The 19191-nt window shown below is 45.6% G+C and overlaps 1 protein-coding gene across 3 annotated transcripts in view; it reads left to right on the top strand.

Moving 5' to 3' along the window:
- Window positions 1-9783: 9783 nt before the first annotated feature.
- os9 (OS9 endoplasmic reticulum lectin) overlaps window positions 9784-19191 on the top strand; it is a 73853-nt gene continuing 64445 nt past the window's right edge. For 2 of the 3 annotated variants that reach the window (XM_070869444.1, XM_070869442.1), the window contains exon 1: window positions 9784-9973. In XM_070869444.1, the coding sequence (XP_070725545.1) occupies window positions 9818-9973 (156 nt within the window). In that variant the 5' untranslated portion in view covers window positions 9784-9817. The remainder of the gene's footprint in view (window positions 9974-19191) is intronic. The other variant, XM_070869443.1, reaches the window with a different exon arrangement.

The following is a 19191-nucleotide window of genomic DNA, read 5'->3' as shown; positions in this document are numbered from 1 at the left end:
GCAGTAAATATGGATTTTCAGATCACCGGATTATCGCCCATTTTCAAAACGCTTACTTTCCATTTTATAAAATGGGCGTTACCGCGAGCGATCTGAAATGGGCGTGAGCGTTAAATTTCTCTGACCTTCTGCCGTAAAATGTCGGCGTCCTTAGCAACAGCATGGCAACGCTCGTTTCCCACGTTTCAGGAGGTCAGGGGTCATCATTACATGCGCATAAGAGGAGACAGAGAGAGAGGGAGCAGAGAGGGAGTGAAGGCGTGTGTAGGTGTGGTGTGGCTGCTTGTCTGGTTGTTTTGGGAGGTAGGAGGAAGAATTTTGATCTTGATACTACATTGTGAGAAAAGAGCTAGCTGTTACCAGCCAGATATTTTTGCTCATTTGGTTCCTATAATGGAGGAGACGACACAGCACGCTGTGGAGACTGATGCTGGCGAGAGCAGTGAGCTGGGAGAGGAACAATTGGGAGGACGAAAGAGAGCGAGGCAAATGCCTCCCTCATGCAGGAGGTTGAGTCACGCTGGGGTGATTTGACCCCGGGAGGGTGCGGGAAGCCTACCCCAAAGGCCTACCAGAAGATATGGGCCAAGATAGCCGAGGTGGTCTCGTCGGCGACCAACAAGGTGTGTGAGGGCAACCAAAGCTGAAAGCGATATAACGACCTTGTCGGGTCCACCAGAGTAAATATAACATTTATTTACATGTACTTATATATTTATATAATTTGATTTGTAAGTGTCATGAGTGATTAAAATTAAATGTGAGGTCTTTCACTTTTACCGGTGTAAGGGGTGGTCCCGGGGGTCAGGTTCACCTCTGACCTATTTGAGCTGTTCGAATCGCTCCCACTCCCTTGGGTTCTTGACTCTGGATTTATTTGGGGGATGTGATAAAGTGCAAAAGACCACTGGTTTGGTGCAAAAGAACTTTCATTTTATTCAGGATAAGAAAATACAATGTCACACTTATAATTACACTAATAAAGAACAGTACATCACACATTCAAAGGGGTTGCAGTGAAAATTACACCTCCCACCTCCCAAATACCTAATACTGGCTAGGTTAGACTCCAGGGCAAACAGGGACTATGCTTACCAAGCCTTTCTGGTCGGTTAGCGTTAGTTCGAGGTTTCGGGGTTCGTTGGATTCTGTAGGTTCTGCTTGTCATACCCCAAACGTCGGAGAAGACTTCTTACTGCGCAATCTTCAGTTGGGTTGAGTCCGCTGATGCGGTAGGGCGCGTTTTGGATTTGTGGGTTAAGTACCCGTTTTCTTTCGTTAGAAATAGGTTTCAAAGTCCTTTTACGTAATGTTTTCACCTGTTGGTAGTCAGTCCTAGATTGTAGAGTGGAACTTTCAACTCTTCGGTTTCTTCCTTGTGGAGTTTTGTTTCGAGTTTGGTTGATCGCGATGGTTTTAGTGGTACCACGTTGGCTGTGGTCGGTTGCTGCCGTGATGGTGATATTCTTCCTTCCTTTTTGATTTCAGGACGTCGAGGCTGGAGAAGTTAGTTTACAACTGTCGTGTTGGTTTCTCTCCCTTCTTGATGGCATAGGCGTAGTATGGCATACCCTTTGTTAAAACAGAGGCCAGTTATACTGTAGGAGCTGTCCTAATCTTCGCTCCAAATCAGACCAAAATTCTTTGTTTAATTTTGGCAGGCTCGACATTTCTTTGTAATATTTTGGCGGGCTTGTTAAAAGTTAATATGTCTCGGGTGGGTTGATCTTCTGAATCTGTTTCTTGATGGAAATATTAGCTTTGTAATCGCAATGTTCTTTGTGTTTGGTTTTTGCATGCAGGCTGGAGTGGGCCTTTTGTTTTTATGCATAGGCTGAAAATGGCTTTCCAGGTTCAGGTTGATGGCTGGCCATCTCTGAGTTAGTTGTTGCAATGTTAATGTCGCTTGTGGAGAAGGGTTTTCGAGTATCCATTTTCCAGACAATTTACTTTAGTCTCAATGCCCCGGACAGTTTCAATAATCAAACTGGCTTCTTTAGTTCTCCAGACCTGTCCACAGACTTAATTTGATCTCAAATTCGATGAAAGTTCGTAGTTTCTTCCATGAACATTTTAGGACTTCAAACTTTCTGGTAGATAGTTCTAAATTAAATTTCCTTTCCAATGAGTCCAAACACTGCGGGGGGTTTTCCCACGAATTTGGCCCTTCTCTTACACCGGGAATGTTGTACTCCAAGCCTGCGTTCACGGTGTATGTCTTTAGGTAATGAATGATAATTATCATAATAATCATGATTACATTTGTTGCTTATGTGTTGCATCAGTCTCTGTGACAGTACCTAGCAATGATATCACGCAATGATCTCATGCCATGTCGTCCTGTTGTTACCTTTTACAGAAGAAGGTTTCAAGGAATAGGGCCAAGCAGAGGTGAACGGGTGGGATGCCACCAGTCCCCAGCGACATCACTGACATGGAGGAGCGGGTGCTCACACTCGTGGGGACCCACCCCCGGGCAGCCACGCAGACAGCTGCAGACCCTGAAGTGATGCCACGTGAGTCAAGTATACACTATTGCGTGATGTGAAGTCAATAGATGCCACACCCCACTCATATCCGAACAATAATACATGATAGGTGATTGCCAAAAGTGTCCTCTAAATAATGCTGGCCTCATGAGAATCATTGCAATGCAGAATGTGTTGACGGTCATGAAATGTGATGTCTGTGATGATTTTGATAGCAGTGGTGCTATTGACATGCATATGCTGTGTGTAGCGCTGTAATCACCTTGTTACCCTCGCATCCCCTTCTCCTCTAATAACCTCATTTGTGTTTTGGAGCTCAGCCAGCAGCGCGTCCCCAGGCAAGACCACCGAGCCCAGAAGGTGGGGGCATGGGGCCGGACTCGCCGGACGATCCTACATCTGGTGCTGAGGAGCTCCGATTCTCGCCCGTCAATCTGCTGAGTCCGTTCTCTACGGATGACAGCGCGGACTTTGAGGAGCCTGCATCGCCACGCTCTAGAGGCATTCGACCCCAAGGCCATCTAGTGCTCCTCCGGCCATTCCCAGCTCCACTCTGGAGGTAACAGGCCCAAGCACCTTGCCACAGGGCACCCCAGTTGTCCCCAGGACGGCGCCAACCCCGCGGAGGTTTCTTAGACGCGGCAGGACTGCTCCACCAGTGGCAGATTAGAGGGGCGACATGGTAGAGTTGTCCAGGAGGACTGTTGACATAGGTCAGCAGATCCTCCAGGCATTGGGGAGCATATCCCAACAGCTGGCCAGCAGGTCCGGCACCATGACGGAGCACGTTCCGCGGATGGCAGAGGCCCTAGAGGCGATAGTCAGGAACGCTGGTGGCAGAGGCCTCCCATTGTTCCCGGAGCACTGCACTGCCCTCCAAGGTGCCGCGCCCCCCATTGCCAACGACACATGCGAGGCAGTAGCAATATCTTGCTTCTGGATCGGAGAAGGTTCCCACCTCGGGACCACCCCCCCCCGCGCTCCCGTATCCATGCAACCACCACCTCTGCCTTCATCCCCCCCCAATGAGGCACCGCCTGAGGAGCGCCTCGGCCAGGCGGAGTGGAGTGAGGTGGGGAAGGGGCAGAGGTGGGGAGAAGAAGGGGAGGGGTAAGGAAAGTGAGGTGCATGTCCACAGGTGCATGTGTGTTATATCTCTATCTGGGTGTATGCAATTTGTTATAATGTATGGGGGGAGGGGGCCACCCTGTTGGTTTGCCTTTGTGTTCTGAGTTGCTGGAAATGTTGACCATTTGATTGATGTCAATGTTATAAAATGTGTTGTGGGGTGGGCTGGGGGTGGGCTGGGGTGGGTTGGGGTGTTTTTGACAGTTATACTTATGATTTCAGACAAATGGTCGGATTAAATGTTTTTTATTTAACATAAAAACATAACCTTGTTGCACATTGTCTCAGATAGCTGCACTGTTACACACTGGTGATTCCTTAACATGAAAGGGTATAATTAAACTTAATTTCAATCAACTTAAACTTTAACTGGCACCAAGGTGATGCCCACCATTGATGTCTGAGCTGCACGCACACAGCAATGTGTCAGCTTTGTCAATAATAGCGACGCTCTTTCAGGCAAAGCATTCATTTATGAGCTGCTGACGTAAGAGTCTTGCAGCTATGTAACCACCACGGGCCCTTTCCTGTGGTCTAGAGGGGGGCGGGGGCATGGTTTCAGCATCAGCCTGATTGTCTGACCCGAGATCAGCGTCCACCTCCTCGTCCTCCTCTTCCTCTCTCTCCTGAGGTGAATCGTCAGTCCCTTCTGGCAATTCTTGCCCCCTCCTGATAGCCAAGTTGTGCAGCATGGAGCACATGACCACGAATTGAGCTACCTGATCAGGGTTGTATTGCAGCTCCCTTCCTGAGTGCTCCAGGCATCTAAAGCGCTGCTTAAGCACACCAATGGTTTTCTGGACCACATTGCGTGTGGCTCTGTGGCTCTCGTTGTATCGCTTCTCAGCTTCGGTGTGGGTGTCACGCAGGGGGGGTCATCAGCCAGGTGGCTAGGCCATATCGTTTGTCACCAAGCATCCAGCATTGACCTTGTGGCTGACTGGTAAACATGTCAGATGCAGCACTCTCACGCAGGATGTGAGCCTCATCGAAGCTGCCTGGACATTTGGCATTCACTGCCATAATTATCTAGTTGTGGTCGACAACGAGTTGGACCTTCAGGGAGTGAAATCCTTTTCGTTTGCGATAAACCTCTGCGTCCTGAAAAGGTACCCACATGGCGATGTGCGTACAGTCTATTGCTCCCTGCAACTTGGGGAAGTTAGCAATTCGGTAGAATCCTCGAGCCCAACAGTCTGAGCCTCCGTGGTCATAGGGAAGCTGATAAAGTCCATTCTGCATGCGTACAGGGCTTCAGTGACCTGTCTAATGCAGCAATGTGTGGCATGATGAGATATAGCGCAAATGTCGCCAGCGGAGACCTGAAAGGAACCCGACACGTAGAACAAAAGTGCCGCAGTCAGCTTGACCTTGACAGACAGTGATGTCCTGATGGTGCTGGCAGGCTGCAGATCTCCCCTGATGAGCTGGCATATCTCACTGATAACCTCCTTGTGGAAGCGCAGTCTCCGAAGGCAGGTGTTCTCGGATAAGTCGAGGTAAGTGCGGGGGGTGTATGGTCTGGTCCTCCTCATCAGTCTGGCATGTCTTAGATTGGGCACATAATGCTGTGGATTAGACCTTGTGCCATTTGTACTCTGCAGCATCTGCATTGTCACCAAGGCAGGCTGAGAAATGGCTGACCCCATCCCAATAACTATAAGTATAATGCCGATTGTTCACAAGCAACTAAGACACCTAAAGTAAAATCCAATCGCCCACAGTATGATAAGATGTCTGTTCAGATGGTCACATCACCTTAAAATAACTCCAGAGTACATTCAAACTCCCCTGAAGTTGAAGCAGCCTTTTCAATGAAGTGACCTGCCATTTACAAAATGGTGTCCACACCGCTGTGATTAGTTCAGGTCAGTTCAACTTTTTCACAGCAGTTTTTTCGGCCAGCGAGATTGTGGGTGATATGTGTGCGAGTTGCTGAAAGTCACGCTGCGCGATATACTGGCCGTTAGTTTTGGCAAATGTGATGTTTACGACAAAAAAAAAGTGGGCGGTCAGTATCATTGAATCTCGGCATAAATTACGTGCTGAAAGTAACGCTGGGCAATATTATGGCCGTTGGGTTCGGCCATTCTGATGGTTCCGCCCAAAAAAAGTGGGCGGGCGGTATTATTTTTTATCGACGTTACATACATGCCGAAAGTAATGCTCGCCGATAAGTGACTGAGAAATGGGCATTAGTTTCCATTTTGTGACTAAATGGGTGATAAATGGGTGTTACACCTCATTTCAGCGTTAAAATAGATGTTAAGTGGGTGGTACGCATTCAAAAATAATGGAAAATCTAGCCCACAGGGATATAAACTGAACCTTGTAGCACTTATTTTACAAGCATATAATAGGGGCAATGAGGGCCAATTTCAGAGATCAATGTACTCAAAGGTCGCCTGAAACAGGCGTTGGCCCCCTTGCATGTGTAAATGAGGGCGCCCTTGCTGAAATTGGATATCATAGAGTGGAGAAATGAATAGACCAAGACAATTTTTGCATCTTCCCTTACTCCCCATGAAATCAAAGGAAACCTTTTAAGAATACAGCTAATTAATGTTGATTTTAAATTCACAGCACTTTGCCACAGAAAAAAGATAGATGCAATTTTTTTTATTATTCGTTCCTGGGATGTGGGCGACGCTGGCAATGCCAGCATTTATTGCCCACCCCTAATTACCCTCGAGAAGGTGGTGGTGAGCTGCCTTCCTGACCCGCTGCAGTCCATGTGGTGAAGGTGCTTCCACAGTGCTGTTAGGGAGGGAGTTCCAGGATTGTGACCCAGCGACTTTCCTGCTAGGTGGTAGAAGTCGCGGGTTTGGGAGGTGCTGCTGAAGAAACCTTGGCGAGTTGCTGCAGTGCATCTTATAGATGGTACACACTGCAGCCACGGTGCGCCGGTGGTGGAGGGAGTGAATGTTGAAGGTGGTGGATGGGGTGTCAATCAAGTGGGCTGCTTTGTCCTGGATGGTGTCGAGCTTCCTGAGTGATGTTGGAGCTTCACTCATCCAGGCAAGTGGAGAGTATTCCATTGCACTCCTGACTTGTGCCTTGTAGATGGGGATTTAGGAGGTGAGATACTCGCCGCAGAATACCCAGCCTCTGACCTGCTCTTATTACCACGGTATTTATGTGGCTGGTCCAGTTTGATTTCTGGTCAATGGCCAAGTATGACATCAAGGAGTCCGAGTAGAATTGAAGTTAATGGGAATCAAGGGAAAAACTCTCCACTGGCTGGAGTCATACCCAGCACAAAGGAAGATGGTTGTGGTGGTTGGAGGCCAATTATCTCAGCCCCAGGACATCGCTGCAGGAGTTCCTCAGGGTAGTGTCCTGGCCCAACCATCTTCAGCAGCTTCATCAATGACCTTCCCTCCATCATAAGGTCAGAAGTGGGATGTGGCTACAAGAGCAGGTCAGAGGCTGGGTATTCTGTGGTAGGTGTCTCACCTCCTGACTCCCCAAAGCCTTTCCACCATCTACAAGGCATAAGTCAGGGATGTGATGGAATACTCTCCACTTGCCCGGATGACTGCAGCTCCAACAACACTCAAGAAGCTCAACACCATCCAGGACAAAACAGCCCACTTGATTGTCACCCCATCCACCACCTTCAACATTCACTCCCTCCACCACCGGCGCACCGTGGCTGCAGTGTATACCATCTACAAGATGCACTGCAGCAACTTGCCAAGGCTTCTTCGGCAGCACCTCACAAATCCGCAACCTGTAACACCTAGAAGGACAGGGGCAGCAGGCACATGGCACATGGCAAGTTCCCTTCCAAGTCACACACCATCCTGACTTGGAAATATATCGGCCGTTCCTTCATCGTCACTGGGTCACAATCCTGGAACTCCCTCCGTAACAGCACTGTGGGAGCACTTTCACCACACGGACTGCAGCAGTTCGAGAAGGCGGCTCACCACCACCTTCTCAAGGGGCAATTAGGGATGGGCAATAAATCCTGGCCTTTCCAGCAACGCTCACATCCCAGGAACAAATATTTAGAAATCGTAAGGGAACATTTTTTTACGCAGTGAGTTTTTGTGATCTCGACTGTATTGTCTGAAAGGGTGGTGAAAGCCTATTCAATAGAGAATTGGACAAATTGGGAAGTAATTTACAGGGCTACGGGTATAGAGCAGGGGAGTGGGACTAATTCAATAGCTCTACCAAAGAGCCAGCACAGCCACGATGAGTCAAATGCCTCGGCCTGTGCTGAATCATTTTATGATTTTATGAAATTAAAATTGAGTGGTTTCTGTAACGGATGGCCAATCTTCAAAGATTCAGATACGACAACATTGACTTCTACTTGTAGTGAAACTCACAGAACTTAATGGCCCAGAATTTGCAATTGCAGTCATGGCAAATATTACTGTGTAAAACTGATAGCAACTTCTGGTAGTCGCACATGCGCAGTTAAACACGGCGATCCAAAAGTAGCTGTCAGTGATAACCTGCTGCTCCACAGGGGACACTGTTGCAGTCTTCGCAGATGCAATCAACACAGAATCAGTGATTAGACGTGAACTTCAATTTCTTACGCACTGTTCTCATTGTAAAAAGTGTTGAAAAAGTTAAGCCTTGAATGAGGTGTTACTCATTTTCAACGGTATACTAAATCATAATTACTGCTGAACAACCTCTCTAGTGCTGAAAAACGAATCTTATAAGTGTGGAATGTCATTCCCTCCATTCTATGATAAAAATTCCAAAGATTTTTAAAATAATAAAAATGATTTTTAATTAAGTTTGTTTATGATATTTCAGCTTCTAACCTTAATCACATGTGTATTTCCCAATCTCTATTTCGCTTTCTGTAAAATGGTGAAAAAGTGAATGACAATCAGTGATTTTTACTTCCCGGTTTGCCCTCTGTGAGAATTCTTCAATCTGATTGGCTGCTCAGCCTGCTTGATGACTTCACTATCTCTGGACCCTACTGATCCCCTATAAATGGCTCCAGATTGAACCGGACAACGGAATACAGGAAGTTGAGACCGCAGAGGCTGCTTTGTCTTTTTGGGCAGCTTTCTTTGAGGTCAATGTGTTTTCAGCAGGTACTTTGCTGATAGAATCTTGGCCTTTATTGTAAAGGGGATGGAGTATAAAAGCAGGGAAGTCTTGCTACAGCTATACAGGGCATTGGTGAGGCCACACCTGGAATACTGCGTGCAGTTTTGGTTTCCATATTTACGAAAGGATATACTTGCTTTGGAGGCAGTTCAGAGAAGGTTCACTCGGTTGATTCCGGAGATAAGAGGGTTGACTTATGACGAAAGATTGAGTAGGTTGGACCTCTACTCATTGGAATTCAGAAGAATGAGAGGTGATCTTATAGAAATGTGTAAGATTATGAGGGAGCTTGACAAGGTGGATGCAGAGAGGATGTTTCCGCTGATGGAGGAGACTAGAACTAGAGGACATAGTCTCAGAATAAGGGGCCGCCCATTTAAAACAGAGATGAGGAGAAATTTCTTCTCTCAGAGGGTTGTAAATGTGTGGCATTCTCTACCTCAGAGAGCTGTGGAAGCTGGGACATTGAATAAATTTAAGACAGAAATAGACAGTTTCTTAAGCGATAAGGGGATAAGGGGTTATAGGGAGCGGGCAGGGAAGTGGAGCTGAATCCATGATTGGATCAGCCATGATCTTATTGAATGGTGGAGCAGGCTCGAGGGACCATATGGGCGACTCCTGCTCCTATTTCTTATGTTCTTATGATAGAAAATGCTACTGGGTCAGCCACTGCAGTACAGCATGATCAATGAATGTGAGCCATGATTGACATTTCAGTAAACCAATCACTGTGCGCACAGTGGCAAATCAACTTCTTAATGGACGACGTCTTTAGCCACTCAGCCAATGACGCGGGGCAGGGGCGGGTCTAACGGGTGAGAACAGAGCGAAGCGCCAACGCCACTGTCATGAGTGACAGCCGCATTATCCAATCAGCTAGCAGCTAATCATGTTTGGCTGGGTCGACGGCAAGGCTTCTGTTCAATCAGCAGGCCGGGGTTGTAGCGGCTGAGTGACGTGACAGTTAACAAATTATCTTCGGCATGGCGGCGCGTCACAGAATGATTGGCTCCTCCGGGAGCAGCTGACCAATAGCTGGCGCGGGAAGGCGGGAGCCGGCCCGATGAAAGCTGGGGCGAGAGTGCCGCCCGCTTTCGCGTTGTTCCAAGATGGCGGCCACAACAAGAGGGCTGCTGGTTGGCATGGTGTGGTCGCTGCAGTTGCTGTGCTGCGCGGCTTTCCTCAACATCGAAGAGCTGAACGAGATGAAATACGGCATCGAGATCCTCTCGGACCCCATCATCAAAGGGCAGGCGAGTCGGCCGGTACTGTCATTGTGGTTTGTGCTGGTGGCCGCCTGCCGGTGCGCCCCGAATGCAGTCAGACTCCGACCCGTCCACCCAGCGACTGCGGCTTCACCTTTAACCTGGCTACATTGTGTTGGCTTTCATTGGCTTCATTGTGGGCTGCTGGAAGACAGGCTGGGTGTTCGTTGCGTCGTAATCACATCATGGGCCAGTGACGGGTGATGTGACTGATGTGACATTGAGTTGTGTGTATGTGTTTCTGTAGCGCCTTTCACGACCACTGGACGTCTCAAAGCGCGAATGGTCTTATCCCGTGCTGTAAACATTCTATGTGTACAAGTCAGAATACCAAGTTCCAAAGTGCACGCTGTATATCACCAGCAGCATAGTACCATTGGAAATATTTTTGAACTGATTTGCTTGTTGTCGTCTTTTAAAGGTTAAAAAAATGCCCTGATTGATCAGATATGGGCCGTGGCTTTCCATGTTTTAAAAAAAGACTTGCATTTATATAGCACCTTTCACAACCACTGGACATCCCAAAGCGCTTTACAGCCAATGAAGTACCCCTGCAGTGTAGTCACCGTTATAATGTAGGAAACGCAGCAGCCAATTTGCTCACAGCAAGCTCCCACAAACAGCAATGTGATAATGACCAGATAATCTGTTTGTGATGTTGATTGAGGAATAAATATTAGCCAGAACACCGGGGATAACTCCCCTGCTCCTCTTCGAAATAGTGCCATGGGATCTTTTATGCCCATTTGAGAGGGCAGACTGAGCCTCGGTTTAATGTTTCATCCAAAAGATGAATATGTGTGTATATATACACGTGTGTGTGTGTGTGTGTGTGTGTGTGTGAGACATATGTTAAGTGGAGGACAAGATTCTGTTCGTTGTCTCCATGAATGTTATGCTCATTTAGTATTTGTTACTAATCACACTGCCGTGTGTGTACCTTGTGTCATTTAATCTGACTTGACTGTATTGACATTGGAAGGATGAACTGTGGGGAAATACGGTAACTTCTGGTACTGACATGAAGTGGCCCTTGGTCCCAGTAGTCTCGATTGTAACTTTGAGGCTGACATTCTATGATGAAGGCAAGTAGGTGGTCTTGTAAGGCTGCCTTTGCTGCAGTTTGCACATTAACAGTTGGTGAAATTGAAAGGCAAAATTGCTGAAGGAATTACAGCTACTGAGAATAAACATTACATTACAACAGTGACTACACTTCCAAAGTACTTCACTGGCTGTAAAGCGCTTTGGGACATCTTGATGTGAAAGGCGCCATATAAATGCAAGTCTTTCCATCTTTTAAAAAATGCCAACTTGGGAATGCCTTATCAACAAAGTTAAATATTGCAGAATGATGTGTAGTTTGTGCTCTCTTCCTTGTGGATATTTTCCCTGTTTTGAGTCCTGAAGGTCTGAGTTTTTCCCCAGCTGTTGTGTGTTTTTTTGTGCTGTAAGTGGAACAGCACGGGCTGCATTCAGTAGTATTGGGAGTTATTCTGTGTTTACTTTGTGCAAACAGACATGAAATTCATTAGCCAGTGTGGCGCTATCTTGCTACTCTGCTTTGTACATTTTTTTGGGTTACATCTAGCAACTAAACTGATGGTATGGCACCTGCTGTTCCCAGGGTCGTGTGCCAGTGACACATGACTTGTATTTAGGGTGCAATCGTTTGAGAGCAGCATGATTATAAATCCCAGACTTTCAACTGTTGCAATTTAGTATATCTCCTGGTGAGGTAATTTAAAGAAGCTAGTAATTATGTGTCCTTGATGGTGCAGAGGGCTTTAGTTGCCAATTAAAATAGTGAGCTCTGTGTGTAGATGGCCGGTGATGCTTCATGTAGTTGAATATCCAACTGGCACTCACCATATAGGTTCACACATGAAAAGTGGCCACTTGAGTGACATACCAGAGGGTGCCCAGTGACAAAAGTTGCAGAAAAGAGGTGAAAATGGGTATTTTGAGTCTCTGGCATATGGAGTTAACACTAAAGTTTGGTAATGCAGCCCCGGTTCAGTGGATTAGGTCAAATAATTATAACCTGCTGACTGAAACTCTCTCTTCCCCGCCGAGTTTTCTGCAAACCCTAGGCGTCTCACGTCCAGCGAATCAACTTTAAGGTTCTCATTTTTGCTTTCAGTCCCCTCATGGCCTTTCCCTTTCCTACCTTTGTGATCTCCTCCAGCATTGTATATCAGCACACATCCTCTGCTCTAAATACACAACATGTACTGGTTTCCCTTTATCCACCCTGCTCATTACAGTCAAACACTATTTCCCTTTCATAAAACCATATTGGGTTATCATTTTCTAAATGTCCAACTTCCTTAATAATGGATTCCAGCATTTTCCCAGTGAGAGATGTTAGGTTAAGTGGCCTACAGTTTCCTGCTTTCTGTCTCCCTCCTTTTCTTGAATAGGGACGTTACATTTGCGGTTTTCCAATCTGCTGGGACCTTTACAGAATCTAGAGAATTTTGGAAGATTACACCGAATGCATTCACGATCTCTGCAGCCAGTTCTTTTAAGACCCTCGGATGCAGGCCATCAGATCCAGGGGACTTGTCAGCTTTTAATCCCATTAGTTTGCCTAGTACTTTTTCTCTCGAGTAGCCCTAGGCAAAAATCAAAAATGGGGCACATTACAGCAAAATTCTAAAGGGGCAAAGTGTGTTAAAAGGACAAGCCTGAAGGCTCTGTGCCTCAATGCGAGGAGTATTCGTAATAAGGTGGACGAATTAACTGTGCAGGCAGCAATTAACGAGTATGATTTAATTGGCATCGCGGAGACATGGCTCCAGGGTGACCAAGGCTGGGAACTCAACATCCAGGGGTATTCAACATTCAGGAAGGATAGACAGAAAGGAAAAGGAGGTGGGGTAGCATTGCTGGTTAAAGAGGAAATGAACGCAATAGTAAGGAAGGACATTAGCTTGGATGATGTGGAATCTGTATGGGTGGAGTTGCGGAATACCAAAGGGCAGAAAACGCTAGTGGGAGTTGTGTACAGACCACCAAACAGTAGTAGTGAGGTTGGGGACAGCATCAAACAAGAAATTAGGCATGCGTGCAATAAAGGTACAGCAGTTATCATGGGTGACTTTAATCTACATATAGATTGGGCTAACCAAACTGGTAGCAATACGGTGGAGGAGGATTTCCTGGAGTGTATTAGGGATGGTTTTCTAGACCAATACATCGAGGAACCAACTTGAGAGCTGGCCATCCTAGTCTGGGTTTTGTGTAATGAGAAAGGAATAATTAGCGATCTTGTGCGAGGCCCCTTGGGGAAGAGTGAGCATAATATGGTAGAATTCTTTATTAAGATGGAGAATGACACAGTTAATTCAGAGACTAGGGTCCTGAACTTAAGGAAAGGTAACTTCGATGGTATGAGACATGAATTGGCTAGAATAGACTGGCGAATGATACTTAAAGGGTTGACGGTGGATAGGCAATGGCAAACATTTAAAGATCACATGGATGAACTTCAACAGTTGTACATCCCTGTCTGGAGTAAAAATAAAACTGGGAAGGTGGCCCAACCGTGGCGAACAAGGGAAATTAAGGATAGTGTTAAATCCAAGGAACAGGCATATAAATTGGCCAGAAAAAGCAGCAAACCCGAGGACTGGGAGAAATTTAGAATTCAGCAGAGGAGGACAAAGGGTTTAATTAGGAGGGGGAAAATAGAGTATGAGAGGAGGCTTGCTGGGAAAATAAAAACTGACTGCAAAAGCTTCTATAGATATGTGAAGAGAAAAAGATTAGTGAAATCAAATGTAGGTCCCTTGCAGTCAGATTCAGGTGAATTTATAATGGGGAACAAAGAAATGGCAAACCAGTTGAACAGATACTTTGGTTCTGTCTTCACGGGTTGAGTGAGAAGGAGGAACTGAAGGAAATCCTTATTAGGCGGGAAATTGATGGGATTGAAGGCCGATAAATCCCCGGGACCTGATAGTCTGCATCCCAGATTACTTAAGGAAGTGGCCCTAGAAATAGTGGATGCATTGGTGATCATTTTCCAACAGTCTATCGACTCTGGATCAGTTCCTATGGATTGGAGGGTAGCTAATGTAACACCACTTTATTTTTTAAAAAAAAGAGGGAGGGAGGGAGAAAACGCGTAATTATAGACCGGTTAGCCTGACATCAGTAGTGGGGAAAATGTTGGAATCAATTTATTAAAGATGAAATAGCAGCGCATTTGGAAAGCAGTGACAGGATTGGTCCAAGTCAGCATGGATTTATGAAAGGGAAATCATGCTTGACAAATCTAGAATTTTTTGAAGATATCACTAGTAGAGTGGACAAGGGAGAACCAGTGGATTTGTATTTGGACTTTTCAAAAGGCTTTTGACAAGGTCCCACAGAAGAGATTGGTGTGCAAAATTAAAGCACATGGTATTGGGGGTAATGTACTGACGTGGATAGAGAACTGGTTGGCAGAGGAAGCAGAGAGTCGGGATGAACGGGTCCTTTTCAGAATGGCAGGCAGTGACTAGTGGGGTGCTGCAGGGCTCAGTGCTGGGACCCCAACTATTTACAATATACATTCATGATTTAGATGAAGGAATTGAGTGCAATATCTCCAAGTTTGTAGATGACACTAAGCTAGGTAGTGGTGTGAGCTGTGAGGGGGACGCTAAGAGGCTGCAGGGTGACTTGGACAGGTTAGGTGAGTGGGCAAATGCATGGCAGATGCAGTATAATGTGGATAAATGTGAGGTTATCCACTTTGGGGGCAAAAACACGAGGCAGAATATTATTTGAATGACGGCAGATTAGGAAAAGGGGAGGTGCACCGAGACCTGGGTGTCATGGTACATCAGTTATTGAAAGTTGGCATGCAGGTACAGCAGGTGGTGAAGAAGGCAAATGGTATATTGGACTTCATAGCTAGGGGATTTGAGTATAGGAGCAGAGGTGTCTTACTGCAGTTGTACAGGGCCTTGGTGAGGCCTCACCTGGAATATTGTGTTCAGTTTTGGTCTCCTAATCTGAGGAAGGACGTTCTTGCTATTGAGGGAGTGCAGCGAAGGTTCACCAGACTGATTCCTGGGATAGCAGGACTGACATATGAGGAGAGAATGGATTGACTGGGACTGTATTCACTGGCGTTTAGAAGGATGAGAGGGGATCTCATAGAAACATATAAAATTCTGACGGGACTGGACAGGTGAGATGCAGGAAGAATGTTCCCGATGTTGGGGAAATCCAGAACCAGGGGTCACAGTCTAAGGATAAGGGGTAAGCCATTTAGGACTGAGATGAGGAGAAACTTCTTCACTCAGAGTTGTTAACCTGTGGAATTCCCTACTGCAGAGAGTTGTTGATGCCAGTTCATTGGATATATTCAAGAGGGAGTTAGATATGGCCCTTACGGCTAAGGGGATCAAGGGATATGGAGAGAAAGCAGGAAAGGGGTACTGAGGTGAATGATCAGCCATGATCTTATTGAATGGTGGTGCAGGCTCGAAGGGCCGAATGGCCTACTCCTGCACCTATTTTCTATGTTTCTATGTAATTTCCTCGCTCCGCCCCCACCCTTATTTTCTACTATTTTTGGGATGCTTTGTGTCTTCAACTGTGAAGACAAATACAAAATATTTGTTTAAACCTTGTTTCCCATTATTAATTCCCCAGTCTCATCCTCTAAGTGATCAACATTTACTTTAGCTACTCTCTTCCTTTTTATATACTTGTCGAAACACTTGCTCTCTGTTGTTATATTTCTTGTTAGTTTACTCTCATCTATTTTCCCCCTCCTTTTTCTTTAGTCATCCTTTGCTGGTTTCTAAAAAAAATCCCAATCTTCTGGCCTACCACTAATCTTCGCAACATTGTATGCCTTGTCTTTCAATTTGATACCATCCATAACTTCCTAAGTGAGCCACGAATGGTTCCTATTCACCCAGTAATTAGCTGTTTGAGACGCCTGTTCCTGTGTAATGAGCGCAATAGAAATTAAGTTGATTGATTACAGGTAGTGATAAGGAGAGCTGTGGAATGTTATCATCAGCAGAGGAAACGCTACTTTTGTAGTTTTATATATTTTTAGCACAAAATTATAAAGCTTTTACTTGTTCCAAATATTAGTGAATCTCTTGTGACTTACCACAGAAAGTCAAGGCAAAACTAATTTCCCTCGGTGCATCACTGATGCTGCAGGCATAGATACAAAGATTGACGACTTCTGGAGCTTGTGAAGCTCCATCTGGTTGTGAAGTAGCAGGCGTGAAAGTCATTTAATGATGGCAAAATAAGATGTGCGTGACATAGTGAGCTTAATGTATTCTAGATATATAGCTTAATTTGGCAGATTTTCAATATTGGCTATTTTCTAATGAGGGAGCAGCACTACCTTGGTGCTCCAATATCTTGTACCGTGGAAGAAGTGGGTTTGTGTGTGCAGCTTGCCATGTAAGAAAGAGAGAATTTGCGTAGTGCCTTTCACTACCTTGGAATGTCCCAAAGTGTTTTATAGTCAATGAAATGCAATAAAAGAAACATGGCAGCCAATTGCGCACAGCAAACTCCCACAAACAGCAATGAGGTAATTAATCAGAATTTGTTTTTTAAAGTGATGTTGAGTGAGGCATAAATATTGGTCAGGACACCAGACAGTACTCCACTGGTCTTCAAAATAATGCCATGGGATCTTTTACGCCCACCTGAGCGCAGACAGGGCTTCGGTTTAACGTCTCATCTGAAAGACGCTTAAATCTCTGGAGTGGGACTTGAACCCACAACCTTCTGACTCCAAAGCGAGTGTGCTACCCACTGAGCCAATGTTGACACCCAAATACATTTTAACGTAGCTGTGTTTGGAAGATCCTGTTTGTTTCTGTTCTAAGCAAATGTGAAATCATTGGGATGGGAAATGTCTTTTGGAGGAGTCTGAACATGTTGCAAGTTCTTTTACGATAAAGTGTGCATAATGGGTATTTTGTGCAAAGCCAACATATGAAAACAAGGGTATGATTTATGAACAAAGAAAATCACAAGCTTAATGCAAAAGCAAAATACTGCGGATGCTGGAATCTGAAATAAAAACAGAAAATGCTGGAACTCTCAACAGATCAGGCAGCATCTGTGGAGAGAAAGAGTTAACGTTTCAGGTCTCTGACCGAAACGTTCTGACGAAGGGTCACAGACCTGAAACGTTAACTCTGTTTCTCTCCACAGATGCTGCCTGACCCGCTGAGATGTCCAGCATTTTCTGTTTGAAGTCACAAGCTAAATTTGACTAAGTAATAACTTCACACTTGATCTATTCCTGTAATTTGACTGCAACCTAGTACAGTAAATATGCAGTTGGTACATTCAGAAAGGGAATTGGATCAGCTCCTTGCTCAATAGATACTACAGAGGAACGATCTTGGTGTAGGACGGTGGTGCGAAATGTTAATTGGGTTCTGAAACACAGAAGGAAAAGGGTTGAACATCTTTTTCTTCTGCTTGAGCTGTCCTGGAGCTTCTGGCCTTAATTTCCAGCCTCACTTCAGTCCAAACCCCATTCATTCAGTGGAACATTTATTTGGACCATGTTGCTCCATTTACAATAATGTATACACTTTCCGCATGTGACCTGGTCCAGATCCAGAACCGTTCTCCTGGACACCTGAACATTTCAGTGGCGTTTAACCTTGAAGCATTTGGGTTCTTTGCCACGTACTTGCCTTATTTAGTTTACTAGTTGCATTTATCTTAAAATGTATTTCGGGCACAGCATTATGTAGAGTTTTTTATAGATGCCATCGTGATGGCATTCACAATGGCCGTAATCGCGATCGGATCCTGCCAAGTATGACTGGTTCAGAATAAGAGTTTAAGATTTTCTCTGTGGGGACCCACTGCGAATATTGACAGTACTAGGGACCCCTTATACCACCTTCTGATAGACCGTGCCAGCTGTTAAAGGATAATCGTACTGCCATTGTAGCAAGAGTTCATACAGCAACGGAAATAATTGACTATTAAGTCAACAAATACAGAAAATAATATAGAATATAGAAACCTGGAGGCAGCTGTCATACTTGCTTCTGATGGACAGAAATTCAATCTCGCTGACCACCTGGAACTCTGGCAGACTGCTAAAATTGTCGGAGCCTAATTTGAAAACCTATGGCACAGCATATCGTTTATACAGGTTGGAGTAATGGACAGGTCAGCATTTGCTGTGACCGGATGGGCGGGGTAAGAGCTGTAACACACTTGATGTGCACGTACTCTGATAGGTTCCTATAAAAACTATGGGATTGGAGAAAATGTATTTGCAACAACAAATGCAGGTGGAATAAATCAATGTGTTATTTTTGAGTAAAGTTATTTGGGGTTGGGAATGGTGTCAAATTCTGGGAGCCCATGGCAGCGTAGACCCGCAGAAACTTGTGGAAATGCGGTCGGGTTAAAAGTTTCAATATGCACAGGTTGGTCCTGTGGCAGTGGCCATAGGTATTTGTAAACTATAGCATATACTTAACAGAGGCTTTTGTGTCATGTTTCGCGAGACTTGGTAATATGCTGGATTTATTTGTGTAAACTGCCCACTTTTAGTAATGTGTACTTGATGGGTACCAGTATTTTTCCATTAGTATAGCTAGGTGTTAATGTCATTTTGCCCCAGAATTGTTGGCTTTACCAGGTCTGCCTAATTCCAAGTATGGAAACACTATTGTAGTTGAGAAAAGAGCGAAGCTAAAATGAATTGCAGCACCTATTGCGAAGCAGCAAGCCTGTTCGTTTGTATAAATGAATAGATTTCTTACCGTAGAGGAATTGAAGTTAATAAGCCAGGTGTTTTCATTTATAATCTGGCCAATTAAAAATTAGTCATAGTTCTGTAGCGCTATGGGAGAGTCCAGCAGCAAAAATGTTTGGTGTGAGCTGGAATGTTAAATCAGAGACACACACACTTAGGGCCCAAGTTTCCACAAGAAAAAAAACGGGCGCCACAAAAATCCTCGGTATTCTCCACCTACCTGTAGGTCCTCTGGCCCTTGGCGCAGCCAGCACGAGCTGTGGGGGGGCGAGCCAGGTCCCTGCGCAGAAAACAGTGCCGGGACCTCTGCACATGCACGCTACAGTGGGCACGCAAGTGCAGTAGCTCCAGGCGGTGAACTGTGTGGGAGGGGCCCGAAGCACGCAGCCCCAAGGCCCTGGCTGAATGGCCTCACTGGGGCTGTGTGAATAAGGCTCCTCCCACGGCC

This window comes from Pristiophorus japonicus, chromosome X, assembly GCF_044704955.1.
Source record: "Pristiophorus japonicus isolate sPriJap1 chromosome X, sPriJap1.hap1, whole genome shotgun sequence".
NCBI lineage: Eukaryota > Metazoa > Chordata > Chondrichthyes > Pristiophoridae > Pristiophorus > Pristiophorus japonicus.
Note: the sequence above shows the minus strand (reverse complement) of the source record. Positions and strands in the feature narration are given on the sequence as shown.